This window comes from Pectinophora gossypiella, chromosome 9, assembly GCF_024362695.1.
Source record: "Pectinophora gossypiella chromosome 9, ilPecGoss1.1, whole genome shotgun sequence".
Lineage (NCBI taxonomy): Eukaryota > Metazoa > Arthropoda > Insecta > Lepidoptera > Gelechiidae > Pectinophora > Pectinophora gossypiella.
In genome coordinates this window covers 10947409-10968416 of record NC_065412.1, presented here as the reverse complement: position 1 = coordinate 10968416, position 21008 = coordinate 10947409, and the positions used below count along the sequence as shown (strand labels likewise).

General features: G+C 34.6%; 4 protein-coding genes across 6 annotated transcripts in view; all 4 read left to right on the top strand.

Moving 5' to 3' along the window:
- LOC126369646 (probable GH family 25 lysozyme 3) overlaps nucleotides 1-21008 on the top strand; it is a 222776-nt gene that overhangs the window by 197614 nt on the left and 4154 nt on the right. Inside the window, exon 1 of one of the 3 annotated variants that reach the window (XM_050014186.1) lies at nucleotides 9115-9198. The exons of the other annotated variants lie outside the window; for them this stretch is intronic. The gene's annotated coding sequence lies outside the window, so the exon portion shown is untranslated. Of the gene's footprint in view, nucleotides 1-9114; nucleotides 9199-21008 lie in introns of those variants that run through there. 3 annotated transcript variants of the gene reach the window in all.
- On the top strand, nucleotides 2879-3910 carry LOC126369810 (alpha-(1,3)-fucosyltransferase 10-like). Its single transcript, XM_050014374.1, has one exon. The coding sequence runs from the start codon at nucleotides 2879-2881 to the stop codon at nucleotides 3908-3910; it is 1032 nt and encodes a 343-aa protein (XP_049870331.1).
- On the top strand, nucleotides 6608-8062 carry LOC126369809 (alpha-(1,3)-fucosyltransferase 10-like). The gene has a single exon (XM_050014373.1). It carries the CDS (start codon nucleotides 6608-6610, stop codon nucleotides 8060-8062), a length of 1455 nt encoding a protein of 484 aa, XP_049870330.1.
- LOC126369808 (alpha-(1,3)-fucosyltransferase 10-like) lies at nucleotides 11735-12982 on the top strand. Its single transcript, XM_050014372.1, has one exon. It carries the CDS (start codon nucleotides 11735-11737, stop codon nucleotides 12980-12982), a length of 1248 nt encoding a protein of 415 aa, XP_049870329.1.

Sequence of the window (21008 nt, the reverse complement as noted above, 5' to 3'; positions counted from 1 at the left end):
AAGTCACTGTTTCAACCATTTATTCCAATTTTTTGTTACGATAATTTCAACTATCAAACTGCAATCACACTAAATTTTATTACCTAACTCCATGTGTGGGGAGATAGTTCTTATCAGGACTACAAGAATTATTTGAATCTGTTTAGGATTTAATGAGATATTAACAGATGAAATTTTTCAAATATTCCTTAGATTCCTACACATGCTCAGTCACTAACAACATTGTTTTATTGATGAGTAATATAATAATTAGTAAATTACATACCTACCAGACATGAAATCAACCAATAATTTCTGGACTGATAAATAAAATATAAAGTTATTAGCAAAACGGTTTCGGTTAAAACTGGCTTTCATGATGAGATTTGATCTCCCTTCATATTGTTTTGAGAATAAGAATGAATCCTACTTCTATTGTGTTCACATGTTTTTATTCGTTTATTAGAATCCTGTGAGTCATAAATAATACCTGTAGAAACAATAAGTAAATGCAAGTCATCGTCTTAGTAGGTACTAGACAGTGATTGTGCTCTTACATAAAATTTACCCCTAATTTCAGTTATTAATTACTTTCAGAATCGTCCAAAGATTCAGGAGGGACAGATACCTACTCCAAACCTGGAATCAGTTGCAGAATATTAAAGAAAATTATAGGAAAACAAATGTGAATGACGGACAGATTTAGCAAGATGAAAGATTTAAGCCTACAAGCACACTACTGTTTATCACATCAAAGGTACTTTGTTAATTATGCGCATCAATATTAAATAAAGCAGTTTTGGAGAACAATAGTATGTTTCATTAATAATACCCTGGTTGATTATTTTTATTGATATCGTACAGCTCCATCTATTGGCAAGCCATGGTACTACAATGACTTCTAGCTATCAAGCTGCCTAGAAATGAATATCTGCTTTTCACAAATGTCAGTCCTTTTCTCACCCCATCTATGTACGAGTAGACGCACTTATCCAAATCTATTCCCTAATAGATGGCGTTAAATTTGTAAGTTAATAAAAATAGTTGGCTTATAGAAAACATTAGATTCAAATTAAGAAATAAGTAGTTTCATAATGGTATACATAAACATAAACAGCATATATATGTCCCACTGCAGGGCACAGACACACATAATGGTATAATCACTAGAATATCATTATCACTTCCATATAGGTTTGTGCATACATACACACATACATAAACTCACGCCTACCCCCCACCAGGGCAAGCTGAGACCATTGAATTCCTTTTGTTTGTAGGTCTATGAAATTATGAAACCTAAAGGTAAAACAAAGTCTACATGTTTCTCAAGTTCCAATTATGGTTTTTCCCTGTCTAAAGTCTAAAAATAAAAGAATATTATAATAATAAAAATATAAATTCAAAAAGACGAAAATAATAAATAAATGTCGAAAAAAATATTTCACCCCATAGCCAAACCTTTTAGTTACTGTTAAGTACTAACTTTTAGACAAATAATTGAACACATTATTGATGTACATTAAAGTTTATTGAAAATAAACTAGATGACTCCATCCGCGACGATTATTGTGGTGCGTTCTGTTACAAACGGAAAGCTGCGGTTCTATACATAGTATTATTCCTTATTCTATGTTTAATCTATGAGTATGGTGGTAGGGTCCGTTTCGAAAACTTGGATGAAGTGCTTTTTATAAATAAATAGTTGTACAATAAATAATGCTTTCCTTTATAAAAAATGTTGGTTAAAAATATTTTTTCTTCTTCGTTGATGGGATTTTGTGCCTTTATAGTCCAATCCAAACTGATTGTACTGAGATTGTACATCGTACATAGTAAGGCTCCTTTTATGCATCTCATCTTAGTTAGAAGGTAATAACGACTAGAAATGGAAAGAAATCATTCTATTAAGACATTAGCGGTAATGGATTTTTCACTGTGTAATAAACTATGTTTTTAAAGAGAGAAATGTTGCGGACACGTGTACCTACAGAACACTAGTGTAATACTCTCTGGCGGACAGCCGAGTTGAATAATTTTCTTATGACCAGGCTGTATGGCTATGTTCCTTTGCCCACTCCTTCTCGGGGCTTTAACCAAACAAAAAATGTCTCTGGTTGTGTCAACCAAAGAGAACGTAATCACTACGGTGTCAACCAGTATCTGCTTCTTTTAGCTATTATTATACCAATGGATTCAGCTTCTTGCACTGCATACGGTATCTTCTGATTTCGTTGGATTGGGATTATTAATAAGTTTATCAATCGCGAGCAAGGCTATATTTAAATCCCTGCAGTTTGTTAACGAAAAATAAGAATAAGGTAGGTAAATAATAGGTTCAATTTCCTCTGTGTAGAATCATAGAATACAATAATAAGTTTTGAAAGAATCTTTAGCATTGTTATTAATTAAAAATAGTCAAATTAATTATTTATTATTAAGAACGATAATTTCAACCCCAGGATCAACAAAAATGATGATGAAACTAGAATTTTGTGAATTTAAAAAACCTTCTCCAAAATTGAACAAACATGGACCACAAGAAATAAGGTGCCAAGAAACAAGAAAACAAAAAAGCTATAGAATTACATTAAACAACAATATGAAAATACAAGAAATTATTGCAGCATTTCTATCTGCTACAATTTTTCTAGTTGTAATAATATGGTTGTATGCAAATGATTATAATGTTGAGCATAATACATCCAATAGTAAGAATGATTCCCTCGAGAAACATGTAAAAAATCCAGTAATAGTCTGGTATACCACTAACGTCTGGTGGATATCCCTGAATCGAAATATAAGTTGTTACAACAAATCTCGTAATTTCGTTTGCGATGTTTTCCGTCGACAAACGCAACCCGATAACCCAGAAGCATATTTATTTTATGGTGCGGACATGAATAGGTTTCCACTACCAAGGGATCCTAAAACTATCTGGGGATTGCTTCAAGACGAATCGCCAAAGACGAGATTGATGTTTGTGTTGGAGAAAGCATTGAATTTGTTTAACCTCTCAGCCACTTTTAGCAGACATAGTGACGTACCCTTGCCATTGATGGCACTTAGAGGAATAGAATCTATAACTTCTACACTGTACTTTGTTGAAACGGGAAAAAAGAACACTTTCCTCGCTGAAATAGCTCCCGTCATATTTTTGCAATCAAACTGCATAGCTTCTAGTGGCAGAGATGAATTTGTAACTGATCTTATGAAATACATCCAAGTGGACTCCTATGGCATTTGCCTTCATAACAAAGATTTACCTTTACATAGAATGTATTTACACTTTAAAACGTACATAGATCACCTGTATGGTCAGGAACTGCTAATATTTATGGCAAGGTATAAATTTATCATTGCAATAGAGAATGGGATTTGTAGTGATTACATGACGGAAAAGCTCTGGCGTGCTATAGAAATAGGAGTCGTACCCATATATTACGGTTCACCTTTGGTTAGAGACTGGCTACCTAACAACAAGTCAGCTATCCTTGTAGAAGATTTTGCTACGCCTGAACTACTCAGCCAACACCTACACTATCTTCTACAGAACGATACTGCGTATGAAGAGTATCTTAAGCACAAAACTCTAGGTGATATTACAAATCAGAAACTAATCGATGAATTAACTATAAGACCATATCAAACAAGTCTCAGTAAAGTAATTCATGAATTTGAGTGTTTTGTGTGTCAGAGGCTTCACGATAAGAAAGAAACTTCTGTCAATATAGTGACGAAAAAACATTACGATTGTATGCTGCCTACGCAGTTAACACGGTCTGTAAATAATTCGGATAGCAAAGAATTCTTAGAAGTCATATACAACACGTACATGTTTAATGTCAGAAGAAAGATAGATAATTTATATGAAGAGATTCTGGATCCTGATAAGACACCACGTTGCTCCAATACCAGCTGGGATTGGTGATCATTTAGATTTAATAACTACACCATGGATGTATCTGTAATGAATATAATAAAAAAAATATCTATATTTGCGTTTCACAGTTAAATAACGATGCTGTTTAATGTGGAACAACACCTTCTCACATTCTCTTTCAATTAGCCTTTATAGTAAGTACGACAAAATTCTAAGTTTATGGTTCCAAAGAGAAAGTCAGCAATGCGACATAAATAAAGATACAAAACAAATAAAAATAATAATTGATATCATCTTTAGACAGTTAGGGTTAAAGAGAACTTTGTTTCTTGATACAAAGCTTGTGCAAATTGGTACAGCTGCAGATTAAATACGATTTCTTAATCAACAGTTAGCTGCATTAGTACATAAGTACTTACACTGATATTACAGCGTTTGGCGTTTGCGTTACTGCCAATGGTCTTTTATTGATCTAAATCTATGCTAAATAATAATATTGCACTATAATGCCTCCTTGCTCACTATTGTCAACACTAAATCTCGAAGATAAAGATGAATATAAAAATGAGTCCTAGAATTTTTCATTAGTTGTACCTAGCCAAAAATAACAAGTAATCAAAAGTATGTGCCTACTTAGAAAGTAAATCACTTTACATTTTGTTACAGAGTTATCAATGACTTACTTAATAGAAACTTGATATGTGCTTGCCACGTGAAGACAATATGGAAATTAGTAAGCAAAAAAACTTGAAAACTATAATATTTAGAAACTACAAACTACAAATAATTGGCACAGCGTTTCTATGTGGGACCTTTTTACTGGTATTTACAATTTGGATACTCGATTCGATTCATGCTGAAAATCTGACCAAAAATAATACATTAAAGAAATCTATAACAATAATCCCTGCTATGGTTTGGTATACTAAAAATATTTGGTGGATCCCTTTCAACAGAAAAATTAAGTGTTTCAGAGGCTCTTATTCCTTTGAGTGTGAAGTGTTTCGGAGACAAACACAACCTAATAATCCTGAAGCGTATTTATTCTATGGAGCTGAAATGGATGAATTCCCCTTGCCAAGACATTCCAAAACCCTATGGGCTCTACTAAATAATGATTCGCCAAAGTGCAGATTGATGTTTTTGTATGAAAAAGCCCTGAATTTGTTCAACTATTCGTCTACATACAGCAGATATAGCGACGTGCCTTTTCCGTTGATGGCTTTAAGAGGATTGGACACTATAACATCCACAGAATACTATGTAGAAACATCAATGAAAAATAAACTTCTTTCTGAAATTGCTCCTGTAATGTATATGCAGTCAAATTGCTTTTCTGCGACCGATAGAGATTCATACGTGCAGCAACTAATGGAATATATTGCAGTAGATTCCTTTGGTACTTGCTTACACAATAAAGACTTACCTTTATATCCAGTGTATACAAGCAAAAAGTCGTACACATTACATTTATTTGGTGATGATTTGCTTCAATTTATGTCACGATACAAGTTTATAATGACTATAGAAAATGGGATCTGTAACGACTATGTGACGGAAAAGATTTGGCGCGCAATAGAAATTGGATCAGTACCGATTTACTACGGGTCTCCGCTAATTAGAGACTGGCTACCGAACAATAAGTCAGCCATATTGCTTGAGGACTTTCCAACACCAGAACTACTTAGCCGACACCTACAATACCTTCTTAAGAATGACACTGCGTATGAGGAATATCTAGAACATAAAACTTTAGGTTTAATTACAAACATGAAACTTATCGGCGAAATAACAGATAGGCCTTACCAAAATAACTTTAAAGCAGTTGTTAATAAATTTGAATGTTATATGTGTGAAAGAATTCACGAAAAAAATAATAATGCTATCAAAATTATGACTAAGAAACATTATGACTGTATGCTACCCACTTCAGCATTAACATTGTCTGTAAATCCTGTTAACGAATTGTGGTTGAAGTATAAAAAAGACGTCCCGGCGAAGATAAATCAAATATATGAAGAGATTAGGGATGCAAATGAAACGCGCGAATCAGAAACGAGTTGGAGTTGGTGGTAAAGCTAAGATGCAAGACAGTAGCATACAAATACAATATGTTTGTGTTTCACCATGATGTTACCAGATGGTAAATAGCATTACTACTTAAGTTGATTAAACACTGACCTTAAACCACACTAGGTTAAATACTAAATTTACTTTAGGTTTACGTAGTTGTGATATACTTGATAATAAAATTAAATGGATAAAAATGTATACATGGTTATTTTTAATAGATTTATCATTATCATCATAAATTGTTATATGAAAATTCTTGCCCCTACAGATAAGTACATTAAATGTTCGTTGATCTTAAAGATATATGGCTTCTGTTCAGTGTTTTTGGAACATTCTGGAAGTATAAATAAATCTATTATTTGAATTAAAGTAAAAAAGTCTTACTGAAAAACAATATAAAAAATCAGGCTGTATGGCTTATATGTTTTGCCTATTCTGTAGATGAATTGTATCAACAACGTTTTATGGTTTTTAGGCAGCATGGTCTTAGCCTGACTCTCAAATGGGCAAAATGAAAAAAAAGGTTCATGGTTTTACAGATGACAACTAAGTGTGTCAAAATTTTGATTACATTGAGGCCAAAGATTGAGGCCCTTTGTGTGCCATTTGTTGAGGCCGTTCAGAGAGTATTGTTCCCAAAGATAATTTCGTCGTACGATTTATCTTACTAAAATGACCAAACCGAAGAAACTAGTCCACAATATTGGACAACCAGCCCAGATAGAAGAATGTCCTATTAAAGATACTGGAGTAATAAAAGAAACAACAAAATGGAAAGCTTTATTTAGAGACTATCATATAATTGAAAAACATTTCGCGTCTTTCATAGCTGTAGCAATGTTAATTTCATTAATAATGTTTGGATTAGTGAATCCTGATTCGCCTCTATATTACAATAGTGCAATTTGCTCAACCAAAAATATTTCAATCAAAAAACCTCAAAGAACTCCCGCTATAGTCTGGTACACTCCTAACGTATGGTGGATACCTCTGACAAGGAGAATTCAATGTTTCAATAGATCTAAAAGCTTCGAATGTGATGTATTTCGCAAACAAAGCCAACCAAACGATCCAGACGCATACTTGTTTTACGCTGCTGATATAGACAAATTCCCGCTACCTAGAAACCCTAAAAAGATTTGGGCCTTACTACATGATGAATCACCCATCAACAGATTGATGTTTTTGTATGAGAAGTCCTTGAACTTGTTCAATTTTTCCGCCACATTCAGCAGATATAGTGATATACCAATGCCTCTCATGGCGTTAAGAGGATTGGATTCTCTAACATCTACTCAATATTTTGTAAACACAACGATGAAGAACATCTTTCTGACCGATATTGCTCCCGTTATGTACATGCAGTCAAACTGTTTCTCTACTACTGAGAGAGATTCATACGTAGAGAAGCTAATGGAGTACATCAATGTAGATTCTTACGGCTACTGTATTAATAATAATATATTGCCCCTTCACAGGCGCTATATAAGTCTTAAAACGTACAGAGACCATCAATTTGGTGAAGAATTGCTTAGTTTCATGGCACGATATAAGTTTATAATGACTATAGAAAATGGGGTTTGCAACGACTATGTCACGGAGAAGATTTGGCGTGCGATAGAAATTGGCTCAGTACCTATCTACTACGGGTCACCGTTGATAAGGGATTGGCTGCCAAACAACAAATCAGCTATACTGCTTGAAGATTTCCCTACGCCGGAGCTGCTCAGTCGTCACCTACAACACCTGTTAATAGATGACATGGCATATGAAGCGTACCTAGAGCATAAAACTTTAGGACTTGTCACAAACCAGAATCTAATCAATGAAATTACGGAACGACCTTTTCAAACTAATCTAGGAAACGTAGCGAAGAAGCTCGAATGTTTTGTATGTGAAAAAATTCTTGACAAAAAGAGCAATTCTGTAAATATAGTGACTAAGAATCATTACGATTGCCCTGCACCTACGTCAGCTTTAACATTATCTGTAAATCCAAATAATAAAGTATGGCTTAGATTTAATGAAGACGGTATAAGAAGATTGGACAGAATATATGAAGAAATTCAAGATCCCGATCAAACACCACGTAGCTCTAATACTAGTTGGTGGCTTATCTACGCTTGATATACAAATACTTACTAAACTTTGACTACTTGACATACTCAACTTCATAGATTGATGGAATAGGACGAGTGGACTCGCTAACGCGTCAATAGATAAACCATGAAGCGTTTTTTAAAATTATTATTGTTGCTCCACTGAGGATTAGTTAAGAACTTTTAATAGAAATTGTAATAAGTAAATATAATTACGAAATTAAACATTTTTATTATAAGACACAAACTTCTAGCGTTAAGAGCATTAGTCGTATAACTACACTCCTCCTTTGTAGTCTATGATTCGTTTAAAAATTTTATGGGCAACTATTTATGAATTTATTAACAATTTCACAAACGGCATAAGAAGTATATCATTTAAAGAAATATATCACATATTTCATATTTCTACTTCTTACGTATCAACCAGTTACACAGCAGGTAACAGCAAATTGTAAAAATTACGCCGTAATACTGGGATAGTTATGATTGCCAAGTAATCACAGATATAGGTAATGATGGTAAATGCGGTAATGGTACAGCCATTCGTTACACTGGTGAAAGGACTTACTTCTGACCTGATTACTTGGAGTTGAATCACATCAATCGAGCCAATTTTCTACTCCAATGAAGTACCGAGAACGAATAAACTTGTAAAAGAAAGTCTAGGATCATGTTGTCTGCTGGTTGAACGCATTATTTATTATTAGAGAATTACTGCACGTAATTTTGTGGATATTCAGAAAGTATAGATACTTAGATAATATTTACTGCATTTCTCAAGGGCATCTCGTATAATAAGTAATTTGTTTATGAGTCAAATGATCAAAAGTGATAGAAGTTGAGAAAGCGTTAGGAGGAGGTGCTAAGGTTGAGAATATCGTATCATAAACAGCTACATTTTGATCCATTACCCATTCCAAATGTGTTTTCCCTGTCAATAACTATTCTACACAAGGAATTCCCGAGTCCAACGCAATAATAGCGAAGTTATTCACTTGTATAATAACTTGAGTATTTGTAATGGTCATAAATCCACTATCTTTACAACTTGCGATTGTCATTGGAGACCAAACTTACCTACTTGTTTATATATTGTGATTGTGACTAATGAACGTGTAATTTTAAATTATTGTTTTGGAAGAAGGGACTATATTTTCAGCTGTGAGTAGCATCAACTTGCGCCCATAATCACTATTGATTGAAATAGACAAAGCCACAAGTATTTGATTAAAACAAATTTCAGCTGATTGCAGCCACACTTGATATAGAAGTCTTAAGAATATAACGAACGTTGCTGACTATTAGTCCATCGTCACAGAATAAAGAATAATACTTAAGAACGATAACTGTCTGCAGTGTCTGCCCCGCACCAATTCGTAACGGTCGCCTAGCTAGATTTACCTCACCCCCTCTGAATCTCAATTTAGTTCTTAGTACAGTGAGAATGTGATAATATGAAGTGTCTGGGATGTGTATGGTATGTTGCCTATAAATCCCTCATATTGGAGTAGACACGTCCACGTGGATATGGTGAACATATTCAGCAGAAAAAAACAGCACTACAACAACTTCTAGTAGATTACCAGTTGAACAAGTTACTTACCAACTTACCAGCTTCTTGAACAACTTAACAGATCTTAAAGAAGAAGCTGCGCTTAAATATCTAGATACGGATGTTTAGTCTTATTCATTTTGAACAACAATCCGTACTATCCTTAGTAATATATAATATATTAATATTTATCGGATTTTGTATAAAGTAGTTATGATAAAATTAAAATCGTCGAAACACAATGTCCAACCCATTTGCAATTTCCGTTCGAGTATGAATCCTCGTATTACCTCCTATTGGAAATGTGCGCACACGCTTCCAATCGCGCAGGTGCGGCGCGTCCGTTTATGGCGATTCAATTAAATCGCTTTTCTCCGATACTGTCGGTCGTTAAACCCTGCCCTGGATGTATGGCTGTCTACATAAGACATGCTTAGAGACATTTGAAGTATTCATGTTGTGGTGTAAATAGGTACCTACGAGCAGCTCAGAAAAACTTGTAAATAGGGTACTTTCTTAGGTTAAAATAAATTATGAAATTCTGATTGTCTTTACTAAATAAAGACAAATCTCAAGGTGATTAAAAACGTTTTCTTTTTCTGTTTAATTTATTAATGAATTTTAATAAAGGAAAATTTATAATAATAAGTGCGAATATAATAATTTTATCATGTTTTTCTATGACGTCACAGGTTGCTTTTTTGCATACAAATTCCATAGTAATTACGTGTTTTGATGTTTAGTAAAAAGTAACTGATTTGACAAGTTGGAAACTAACCTATTGTTTGAAATAAATCTTAATGCCGCTCATTTTACCAAATCGTAACATACTTAATCCTTTCGGTCCAAAAGGTCTACTTCCCAAAAGGACCACTGTCCCAAATTGTCTACTTCCCTTTTCTCTGTTGGCTCAATAACCTTTCATGCCAGAGTTGGTAAATTACTTAAGGCCCATGTTGTTCTATCCTTGTTAGAGGAAGAATCTAGTAGCAGCAGGGGAAGAATCTGACGCTATACCTTCACCAAACCACCACCATATTAGAGAAATCGACCTTCTCTGGTCTGTGGCGATAGTTTATATAAGTATATGTGTGTAGGGTGGTGGAGGTAAAATTGAAATAACCGCAATACTTGGTTTCTTATATTTTCACTTATTTCTCAATATTATACAGAGCACAAACAACAAAGTCGCCATCTTCCTTCCCCTTCCTCTCTCCCCTCCCACTCCCCCTCAGGACATGTTCATAAACTTCACCTCACACACATCACGTTCATAATAAGCTTTCATTCCCACATGTGTGTAGGTTAGTTTACTGTACAAAGAAACCAAACAGTTTTCTACTAAGTATTTTCTTAAGCAATACGTCAGAAAAGAAAATTACTCAAACATTTCTGATTCGCGTCACGGTTCAAGCTGTACTACGTAGATCCGATGCGTTGTTAACTTAACAAATTATTATCATAAAACATCTCGCATGTTTAAAAGATTTTCGTATTCCAGTTTCAGAAATAATTACTTCAGCAATAAATAAATGATTGTGACTACAAAAAGGGGGCGCTTTCATCGTGATTGTAGAACGAAACCAATTATTTGTGTTGTCAATATTGCATATAAACCGGCTAGGTAGCTATTAATAATACCTATCTCATGTATTACTATAGTAAACATGTTTATGTATATCTGTTTATGTATGGAAAATTAAGGCCTAAAACTTTTTTAAAGTAATCAGTTGGTTTATTGTACATAATAAAGAGCCCGTGTTGATCTATGATAAAACTTCAACAAAGAGTGCCTATCGTATAAAGTAAAAACTGTTTATGGCCATAGTTAGAAAATCATGTTTGTCAAATGTGACTGCTGCACTTTAGTTAGCCAAAAATATTACCTAAGACAAGTTTTATACTACTCGTACTATTGAATTGACATCAGAAACACAAAAACTAAAATTGTCTTAGTTCCAGGATTCAAATACAAACTCTACAGGTCATAGATACAGCATTTGGATAAGAAAACATCAAGTTATCGTCATGACTTCTCCAAAATTTACAAAGGGAAAAAATACATTTTCTTTAACCTTCCACATAAGAGATATAATAGCTGTTATATTTATAGTCGGAGTGATTTTCTGCTGCACATTTTGGTTAATGAATCCTTTTAATAATAATTTAGTCGATGTAGCTATCGAAGTCAAAGCAAATAAAACTGTCAAGCTTGTTCCTGCTATAGTTTGGTACACTCCAAACATCTGGTGGATATCTCTCAATCGAAGAATAAAATGCAATTTATCAAGTCCTGTAGAGTGTAATGTAGTAAGAATACAAAGTCAACCAGAGCACCCCGAAGCATACTTGTTCTACGCTGCCGATATCAATAGATTTCCACTTCCAAGAGATCCGAATATAATTTGGGGACTGCTGCATGACGAATCGCCTATCAACAGAATGATGTTCTTCTATGAAAAAGCCCTGAATCTGTTTAATTATTCAGCCACCTTCAGTAGATACAGCGACGTGCCTTTACCATTGATGACGTTAAGGGATTTAGATTCCATAACATCAACGCTATACTTCGTTGACACACAAACAAAGAATGTTAATATCGACGAACTAGCTCCTGTGTTGTACATACAATCCAATTGCTTCACTGCTACTGAAAGAGATTTGTATGTAGAAGAACTAATGAAATATATTAAGGTTGACGCTTACGGTCATTGTCTTCACAATAAAGAGCTACCTTTACATCCCATGTATGTAAACCCTATATCAAAAAAAGACTCGTATTCGTATAGGTATCATTTGTACGGTCAAGAGCTTCTGACTTTTATGGGGAAATACAAGTTTGTGATAGCAATAGAAAATGGAATCTGCAACGACTACGTAACAGAGAAGTTCTGGCGAACAATAGAAGTTGGCGCAGTGCCTATCTACTACGGCTCCCCTCTCATCAGGGACTGGTTTCCTAACAACAAATCAGCCATATTGATAGAGGATTTTGCCACACCGGAGCTGCTCAGCCAACACCTACACTACCTTCTAGAAAACGACACGGCATACGAAGAATATCTCGTACACAAAACTTTAGGAGTTATAGGAAATCAGAAACTAATCAATGAAATAACAGTTAGACCATATCAAAGTAAGCTTGAAAATGTTGTAAAACAGTTTGAATGTTTTGTGTGCGAAAGGATTCACGAAAAACGAACTAATCCTGCTGTAGTGACAAAGAAACACTTCAACTGCCCTGTTCCAAAATCGGTGTTGACAAGAACTGAAAATCGGGATAGTATTTGGATCCAGTTTATGAATGGAGCGAGAATAGATGTAGATCGATTATATGAGGAGATTGGATCAACAAATCATACGCCACGTTGTTCCAATACTAGTTGGTGGTAGGTGGCGGGATAGCGATGGTCATGAAGGATACGCAATTAGATCTAATTAAGCAGAATATAGCATATTTTTACTTAGATAATAAAGAGCGTTTTTCATTAAATTAAAAAAGAATACCCAGTTAGTAACATAAATCATCATTGATAAAGTCTCATGTCCCTTAACTATCCAAAATAACTTTACCTAATTATTAGGTATATCGGAATGAAGAAGTAAAACATCGGAACATTTTTGATCATTTGAAGTAAAATTTCTTTTCTTACCACTTCTTTGTTCTTTACATCTTCAGAGCACCATGGCGATTCGTGTCTTGTCATAATCGTTAAGTTTGATCGACGTCTGCCCAATTCTGAGACTAAAGGGCTTAAGGCAATGTTTATTGCTTACGGTTTTTTTATCGTTTTGTGCCTTGGTTTATGTTTCTTAACCTCTGATGAAGGGGAGTGCCTTGTAAAGGGTCTGGACGACTTAATGTTATCTCTTCACAACCTTCAACACGTCATCTACATTTTAGTTTTTATCTTAACACTCTGATGCACACGCGTTCTTAAGGGTTAAGAGCACATTTTGTAGGTAGATGTATATTCTTCCAGACCAACACATTTCATTGACATTAATTAAACTGGGCATCTTAGGGTGGTATTAATAAACTAATCTCAGCTTTGAGACTGACCTCAAGATCATGTCAGTGTGACAGTTCTCATATAAAAACAGAGACTTGAGCATGATCTTGAGGGCAGTCTCAGCTGAGATTAGTTTATTAATACCACCCTTAGACATAGCCATAGCCTAAGTCGAGTTAAAGTGTAACCCCATAAATAAACATTTTATTTCTTACGATAATAGTCGGTAAAGGGTTAAGCCAAAATGTACTGTATAAACTTGGCCACGAGGCTCCTAGTCGACAATCGACAGCATAAGCAGAAGAATTTAATTTCGACCTTTTAACCAAATATTGTGTCTCAAGCAGGAGTATTTCTTTTTGTAAATGTAGTGGAATGCATGTTTTTGTTAGGACCGTTCCAAGAGCCGCCTTAGGCATTTCCTTTTAAAATTACATTAAGACCACCGACGTATTCGCCTGCACATCCTAATCCTAAAACCTACAACAAAACATTACATTTCTCAAATAATGCAGGTTTGATATTTTGATATAAGTAGCTACTTATTCTCAAACAATGGATCTATGGATCAGGGGGGTTAAAAAGGCCACATCGAAGCAATTCATCTAAAAAAGCAACATTGCAATTTGACATTGGCGCATATACCTACAGAAAAACTTGGTTAAGTGGGACCTGGATAAGTGAGAAACCTCCATAACTGGAACTCATGCTGAGGTCCCAACACTTTGGCACTGAATTACCTCTGTTAGTGGGACGAGGTAAGCCTCTATATCTGGGATTCGTTCTTTCGATTTATCATCATAGTTACCTCTATAACTGAGACAGTGAGTAAATTTTATATGCATAAACCTCTGTAACTGAGATAACATTGTTTGTTTACTCATTCTTATTCTACCCACAAATTCCACACGTAATTCCAAGTACGTAAGTACAAATTTTGAGCTTCAATTACCTTCATTTTTAGTTTCCCTTTACTATCATACTGATATTTATTTGGAAAATACATAACACGTTATTTTTTTTAATGATCGCACCTGTATAACTGAAATAACCTGTATTCTCACCTCTATTAATGGAACCCTCTGTAAATGAGACAGATATTTATTTATACCTGTATATCTGAGACACTGGGTAAGTGGAATACCTCTATAAGTGAAACGACATTGCAGGTCCCTTGATGTCTCACTTAACCAGGTTTCACTGTAAAAGTAAGTGCGCAATGCAAACAACTGTCAAATAGCAATAGTGCTTTTTAAGATGAATTGCTCTGATGTGGTCTTTTTACCCCCCCTGTTGTACTTACTGTATCTACGTGTTGTGTCTGTATGTTCAAGTTGAATTCTGTCTGTGCTTAATTATATTTGATTTGATATATAATACAGAATGTAGAATATGCAGATTAATAATTTGCGTCTAGCGAAATTTTTAATTCCGTTTTAATAGATTTTTCACGGGGTTCGCTTTTTTGTCTAATTAAATAGGTACCTTACCTACATCTATATTTTGCCTACTAACTAATAAAAAGTTTTATAACGGTCATTAGTCATTTTAAGCTAAGTATTATAACGTATTCCGTGTATTACACAGATTTAAAGACAATACACATTTTCGCCATGCCAACTGTGAAAAGATGTGAAATTATTCATCGCACTCTCTCAAATATATGGCTAAGTACTCAAACTGAACTAAGTGATAACTAAACTCGAGAGACTTTCTTCGGGAAAATTATGAAAGTTAGTTTTGTACATTTCTGCCATCATAATAGGTATAAAATCTTGTATAACATTCTTTTCATAATATTTTCAGTTTCTGACACCTATGTACATAATAAGAAATAATAATTTATCAATGGGAAATATTCCCACGTTTGTAACTACTGAATACACACATTTTACTCGTTTATACTCCTCAAGTCCTCATCCTCGTCCACTATAGTCTTGTACTTACTTACTTAATAATTTAAACTTTGTAATCCCGCATAAAATATAAATTAAACATATAAATAAGATACAAATATGCAAATCAAAGTATAACATAAACTATACAAATTTTGATGAATCAATATCTAAAGAAAATAGCTGCAAGATGTTTTGGAAGGATTCCTGTATTATGGCTCACGTCTAGCTCACGTCAGTTACGATTTATAAGTACCTACTTTTATTTAAAATAATAAATTTATTTTGCAATTAAAAAATATTGTTTAACAAAATCCTCAAATGGCTTATGAAATGCAAACGTGAAATCTTTATTAAATCATTTTTTTTTTCATTTTTCAATTTGCACAATAAGTCAAAAAAAACCCTGACTAATCCGGGTGCACAGGTGTATATTACACAATTATTTTGGTCCTGCCCCTAAACTTACGGGATACAGGCGTAATGCTATCTTATGTAGTAAGGGTTTCGGGCGTTTATGTATGGAATTCCGTTGTCTCTGCCTGGCTCAATGGGAAATATAATTAGTATCCATGGTTCGGCTTTTTGGCGGGAAACGGGAACGGGACAGTTGCTTTCTTCATTGAATAATCTAAATAATTAATACGAAGTGGTGTTTTGTGGTTAATGATCGCATTAATTTAGTCGGAAGACATTCGCGAGTGTTATTATATCCGAGTATTCAATAAACAAAGTGTATCTGCCTATTTTCGCTTCGTGCCAGGAAGCCGCTTCATAACTCGAAAGTTTATGCGGACTTTTGAGTTAATTCGTTTGGGGTTCGGAGTAGGAGTCTACTCCGAGGGTGGGGGCTTAGGTTTCATCATCATCACCTTTCATCATTTCATTAATCATCAAGAAAAAAAATACGTAAGACATGGCTGTATGGGCATAGTTCCCTTTGCCTTACCCTTCGGGGAAAACCAAAAAAGATATCCACGGTTCTTATGTAGTAAATACCGAGTCCCTTGGCCTGACATGTCATCACACTTTGAGTAACTTTACGGTTATTGCCAGCTAAACCAAGTGTGTGTAAAGACAAAATTATCGCGTTTTACGTTACATTTCGTGCACTTGAACATCGTAGAGAACATTGAGACATCTTTGACAATACTAGTATCAACCTACTTTCTCTGGTATATTGGCTGGTGTCACGCACGTCGTCTTAATTAACCCACTTCTGAAACCAATAATGCGATGTGATTATCTTTTCGTATTAATCAACATATAAAGAATAATACTGCGTATAGAACAGTAACGATTCGCCCCGCACCAGTAGGGTGCTTTCCAACTAGTCAAATCAGTTACTTTTTACGGGGCGGGGAATCCGTCTTGAACTTACTTCCCCTACGTATTTGATAAGTCATAATAGGGTAGTTTCCAACTAGGTAGTCAAATCAGTTACTTTTTACTAAACGTCAAACCTCGAAATCACAATGGAATTTGTATGAAACAGCAACTTGTGGCGTCATAGCAAACGTGTCAAAATGTCGCACTTACAATCACTTACATTTTTCTTTAATAAAATTCATAAATAATTTAAATGGAAAAAAGAAAACGTTTTTTGTCACCTTTAGATCTGTCTTTATTTAGTACTTAATCAGGATTTCATAATTTATCTTTGACCTAGGAAACTATCCAAAATCTATCGCCGTGGCGTCTTCTTTCGTGATCGGACTCTTTTATTTTATTTCGAGTTTTAATTTATAAAGATAAGAAAATACATAGGCAGGTGTAGAATAGTAACATTTTATACATCAATGGGTGTAGAGGTGTGTTTTCGGCTTTTACTAACCGTAAAAAAAAGAAATAATGGATGAGACACGAACCTTAGCAATGCATTTTATAGCACATTATTTTTTAAACTATACCAATTTATATTAATTGGTAGCGAGCGATATGTGTCTACACTCAGCGGGATCCCCTGTCTGGGAGACATAAGAGTGATGCAGAGAATTAGATCTGGATTTGTTCTACTGAATTATGCTGAAAACAGAATTTGTTCCGTTAAAAAAAAGGAAATACAAAGTTTTCTAACCGACCTCCAGCCAGCGGGATATTTCCCAAAGTTAAGTCTGATGAAGTATAAATTGGTATTAACTTTTAGATCTGTATTTATTCTGTTCAACAAAACAAAAAAAATACTTCTGACATCCTTACTTCAGCTACAATCAAGCTGCAATGAAACCTCCAGTCAGTGGACTTTTTCTCTCAATGACTTTCTTTTGTAACTTTTACCCTAAAATAATAAAAAATAACCTATTTACGACTATAATTTCACTTAAATTACCTATTCGTACATCTAGTGCTTAAATTAAAAAGTATAGAATTAAGAAGTAAAAAAAAAACTATGTATCAGGTACAAATTGAAGCTGTGAGAGAAAAAGTCCGCTGACTGGAGGTTTCATTGCAGCTTGATTGTAGCTGAAGTAAGGACGTCAGAAGTATTTTTTTTGTTTTGTTGAACAGAATAAATACAGATCTAAAAGTTAATACCAATTTATACTTCATCAGACTTAACTTTGGGAAATATCCCGCTGGCTGGAGGTCCGTTAGAAAACTTTGTATTTCCGTTTTTTTAACGGAACAAATTCTGTTTTCAGGATAATTCAGTAGAACAAATTCAGATCTAATTCTCTGCATCACTCTTATGTCTCCCAGACAGGGGATCCCGCTGAGTGTAGACACATGCGAGCGATTACTATGATTTCTGCGTATTTAAACGCATTATTTAAATCGTGACTTAGTTTTAAAAACCATAATGATAATGATGATAATCTACAAAGTTATATTTGCATTTCAGTAATAAAAAAACAGTAGGTGTTGATCCTTAAAAATGATATAGGAATGAACGTATTGAACGTGTCATAGAATAATGTGAAGTGATGTATGGTTGAATTAAGTATGTTTTAGCCTTGTTCTACATAGGCACATTTGCAGGCATAGTTCAAGTGGACAATTTAGAAAATATTATGTTACTAAGCTCACACAGCGAGCTTATACGACCTCCTTGACATACTAAATAATTGTTACGTGTAACATGTTAAAACGGTAACAGTAATAATAACATACATAAATTATTAAAGTCAGGCGCATAATGCGAACGCGAATCTACAAATAGTTCAAACGCTTTCCACCTTAAAAATAAAAAATAAACCCAGGGATTAACGTGGTGGGTAAGTATTTGAGAGCCAAGAAAAGTTCAGTCGAATTGTATGATAATTAGATTCAATTTTGCTTGGCTGTCAAATACTTAAACCCACGTTCATCCCTGGTTTATTTTTTATCTGTCAGGTGGTTTTAGTATGTACTTTGTATATTTAAAATCCAAATAATAAAAACGTCTATCTATATGTATAGATATAATATATGTACATAATATATATATTTCATCTTTTAATTGTCTTGTTAGATATACCTACATACATACATACATAAACTCACGCCCGTTATCCCTAATGGGGTGGGCAGAGCCACAAGTAATCAAAGACAACTTGCAGCCACTGTTGATACGATGTCGTAAGCTGGATATGATGAACCGTATGGTGATAAGGGATCAGCCTATCGCCCATAACATTAGTCCATCATGTTAGAGGACACAATCCCTCTGTAGGTTCTTACGACATGCCCGGGAAGACAAGCAGCTGAACGTGTTCTATGTTTTTTATTTGCTCCCAGAACAGCGTAGAAGCATAAGATATACCTATACCCACGGAATAAAAGAAAGAGGTTGGAAAGGCCCTAACGCGCATTTTGTATGACAACCGCTGTCGCCGGTTGGACTTTGACCCCACTCTCTTTTACTATTACTCCTGCAAACAGATAACAACGATAGCTATACTGCTTCTCAAATTTCATAGCCACTTTACCTTAATGTGTATTTTATGTGATAGACTACAATTTTATCATAACTTTTCCTACAAATGTTTTTGATAAATAGCTGATCATACTAAAGTTTTTAGCTTTTCTGTGATAAGGAGGGATCTCCTTGTATAATATTCGATATTAGTTTTTGCCCTGCAACTTATAATGCATAAGACCTTTTAATATAATTTTGCGGAGTTCCGTGCGTCGTACAGTTTGCGGGCGAGTAGAATGCAAAGTTGAAATACTCTTTGCTCATACTTGTATGGCGTGCGATTTGTGCTCAAATGGCCCTTCCAACCTATTTCATCTATTCCGTGTATATACCCGAGTCGAAAAAAGCTTTTTTTTTGGGGTGCCTGTTTAAAAAAAATACCTACATGATCGCAATAATGTATTGCTATTTATAAAGTGGTAGGCAATCACACCTACACCAAGTCACAGAATATCAATCCACAGAGCAATAAGGCATACTGTATTAATTTACAAGTGGCCCGTAACTCATTTTTTGCTTGATAAGTGGATATTTTATAATGCATACTTTCTAAAAACATACTTAAAGTCATCTGTTATCCCTAGAGGGATGGTTGAGCCACAAATAAACAGGATGTAGATAATTAGGATTCAGAAGAAAACTTGCAGCCGTGTCTTATATGTATGTAGTGTCAACATGGATATGTGTGTATCTTCTTCTATCGTGAGCGTTTTGAGGTGAATTACCATCATCAGCAACCCTGGTGTCAGGGTTACTATTGATCTGCCGTAGACCCCTGACATGACTCATAATTACCTGCATCAAGTTGTATTTATTGTAACCGAGACCAAAGGCTTAACTTGCCTTCCGAAGCTCGAATCATCTTACTTTTGAACAACCAACCGGCATTATGTCCTAACACAACTAGGGACCATAAAGTGATATTTGTGCAAAGTTGTGACCATCATAACCTTCGGAACGTGAGCCCAAACTCTCAACCATTGGACCATAGAGACCGCTAGGTGTGTATGACGAACCGTACGATAACAAGTGATCAGTTCTTCGCCCATTATAATGGTCCATCATACGAGTAGACACAATGCATTAGTCAACATGCGCCCGGGATAATAAAACATCGGAACGCGTCCTCTGTTTTCCCTTAGTCAATTCAAATTCTTTATTTTAGAAAACTCTTATTTATTATCGGCAAAAGGCTTTTAATTTCCAAACACAATTAATAAACAACGGGATTTTGAATTGTAAAAGAAATCTGGACCTTACGACCTTAAAATCAAAATTATTTTAGTTCTATGAAAAAAATCCATTGCAATTCTAAGTACTTACTTATCTCTTCTAGTTCTAGCATATAATTGATAATTCGGAATTTGATTAGTAAATAAGATTTTCCATTATCAGTTGAGTATCTCTGCAAATTACCATAATACAATTGCAAATAAGCAACAGATTCTCGTAGAGTTTCGTTTTGTAAGTCCAACTACTTACTAGACTAGATAACCGATAACAAAATTGCATACGAGTAGGTACTTACGTGTATTTGATTTCAAATCTATGTCAAGGATTCTTGAAACAATTGGGCAAGTCTATGCAAATAAACACCTAGTTTTAGCATTTTT

Coding starts and splice junctions, on each gene's coding strand:
- LOC126369810 (XM_050014374.1), top strand. CDS start 2,879: ATGAATAGGTTTCCACTACCAAGGGATCCTAAAACTATCTGGGGATTG.
- LOC126369809 (XM_050014373.1), top strand. CDS start 6,608: ATGACCAAACCGAAGAAACTAGTCCACAATATTGGACAACCAGCCCAG.
- LOC126369808 (XM_050014372.1), top strand. CDS start 11,735: ATGAATCCTTTTAATAATAATTTAGTCGATGTAGCTATCGAAGTCAAA.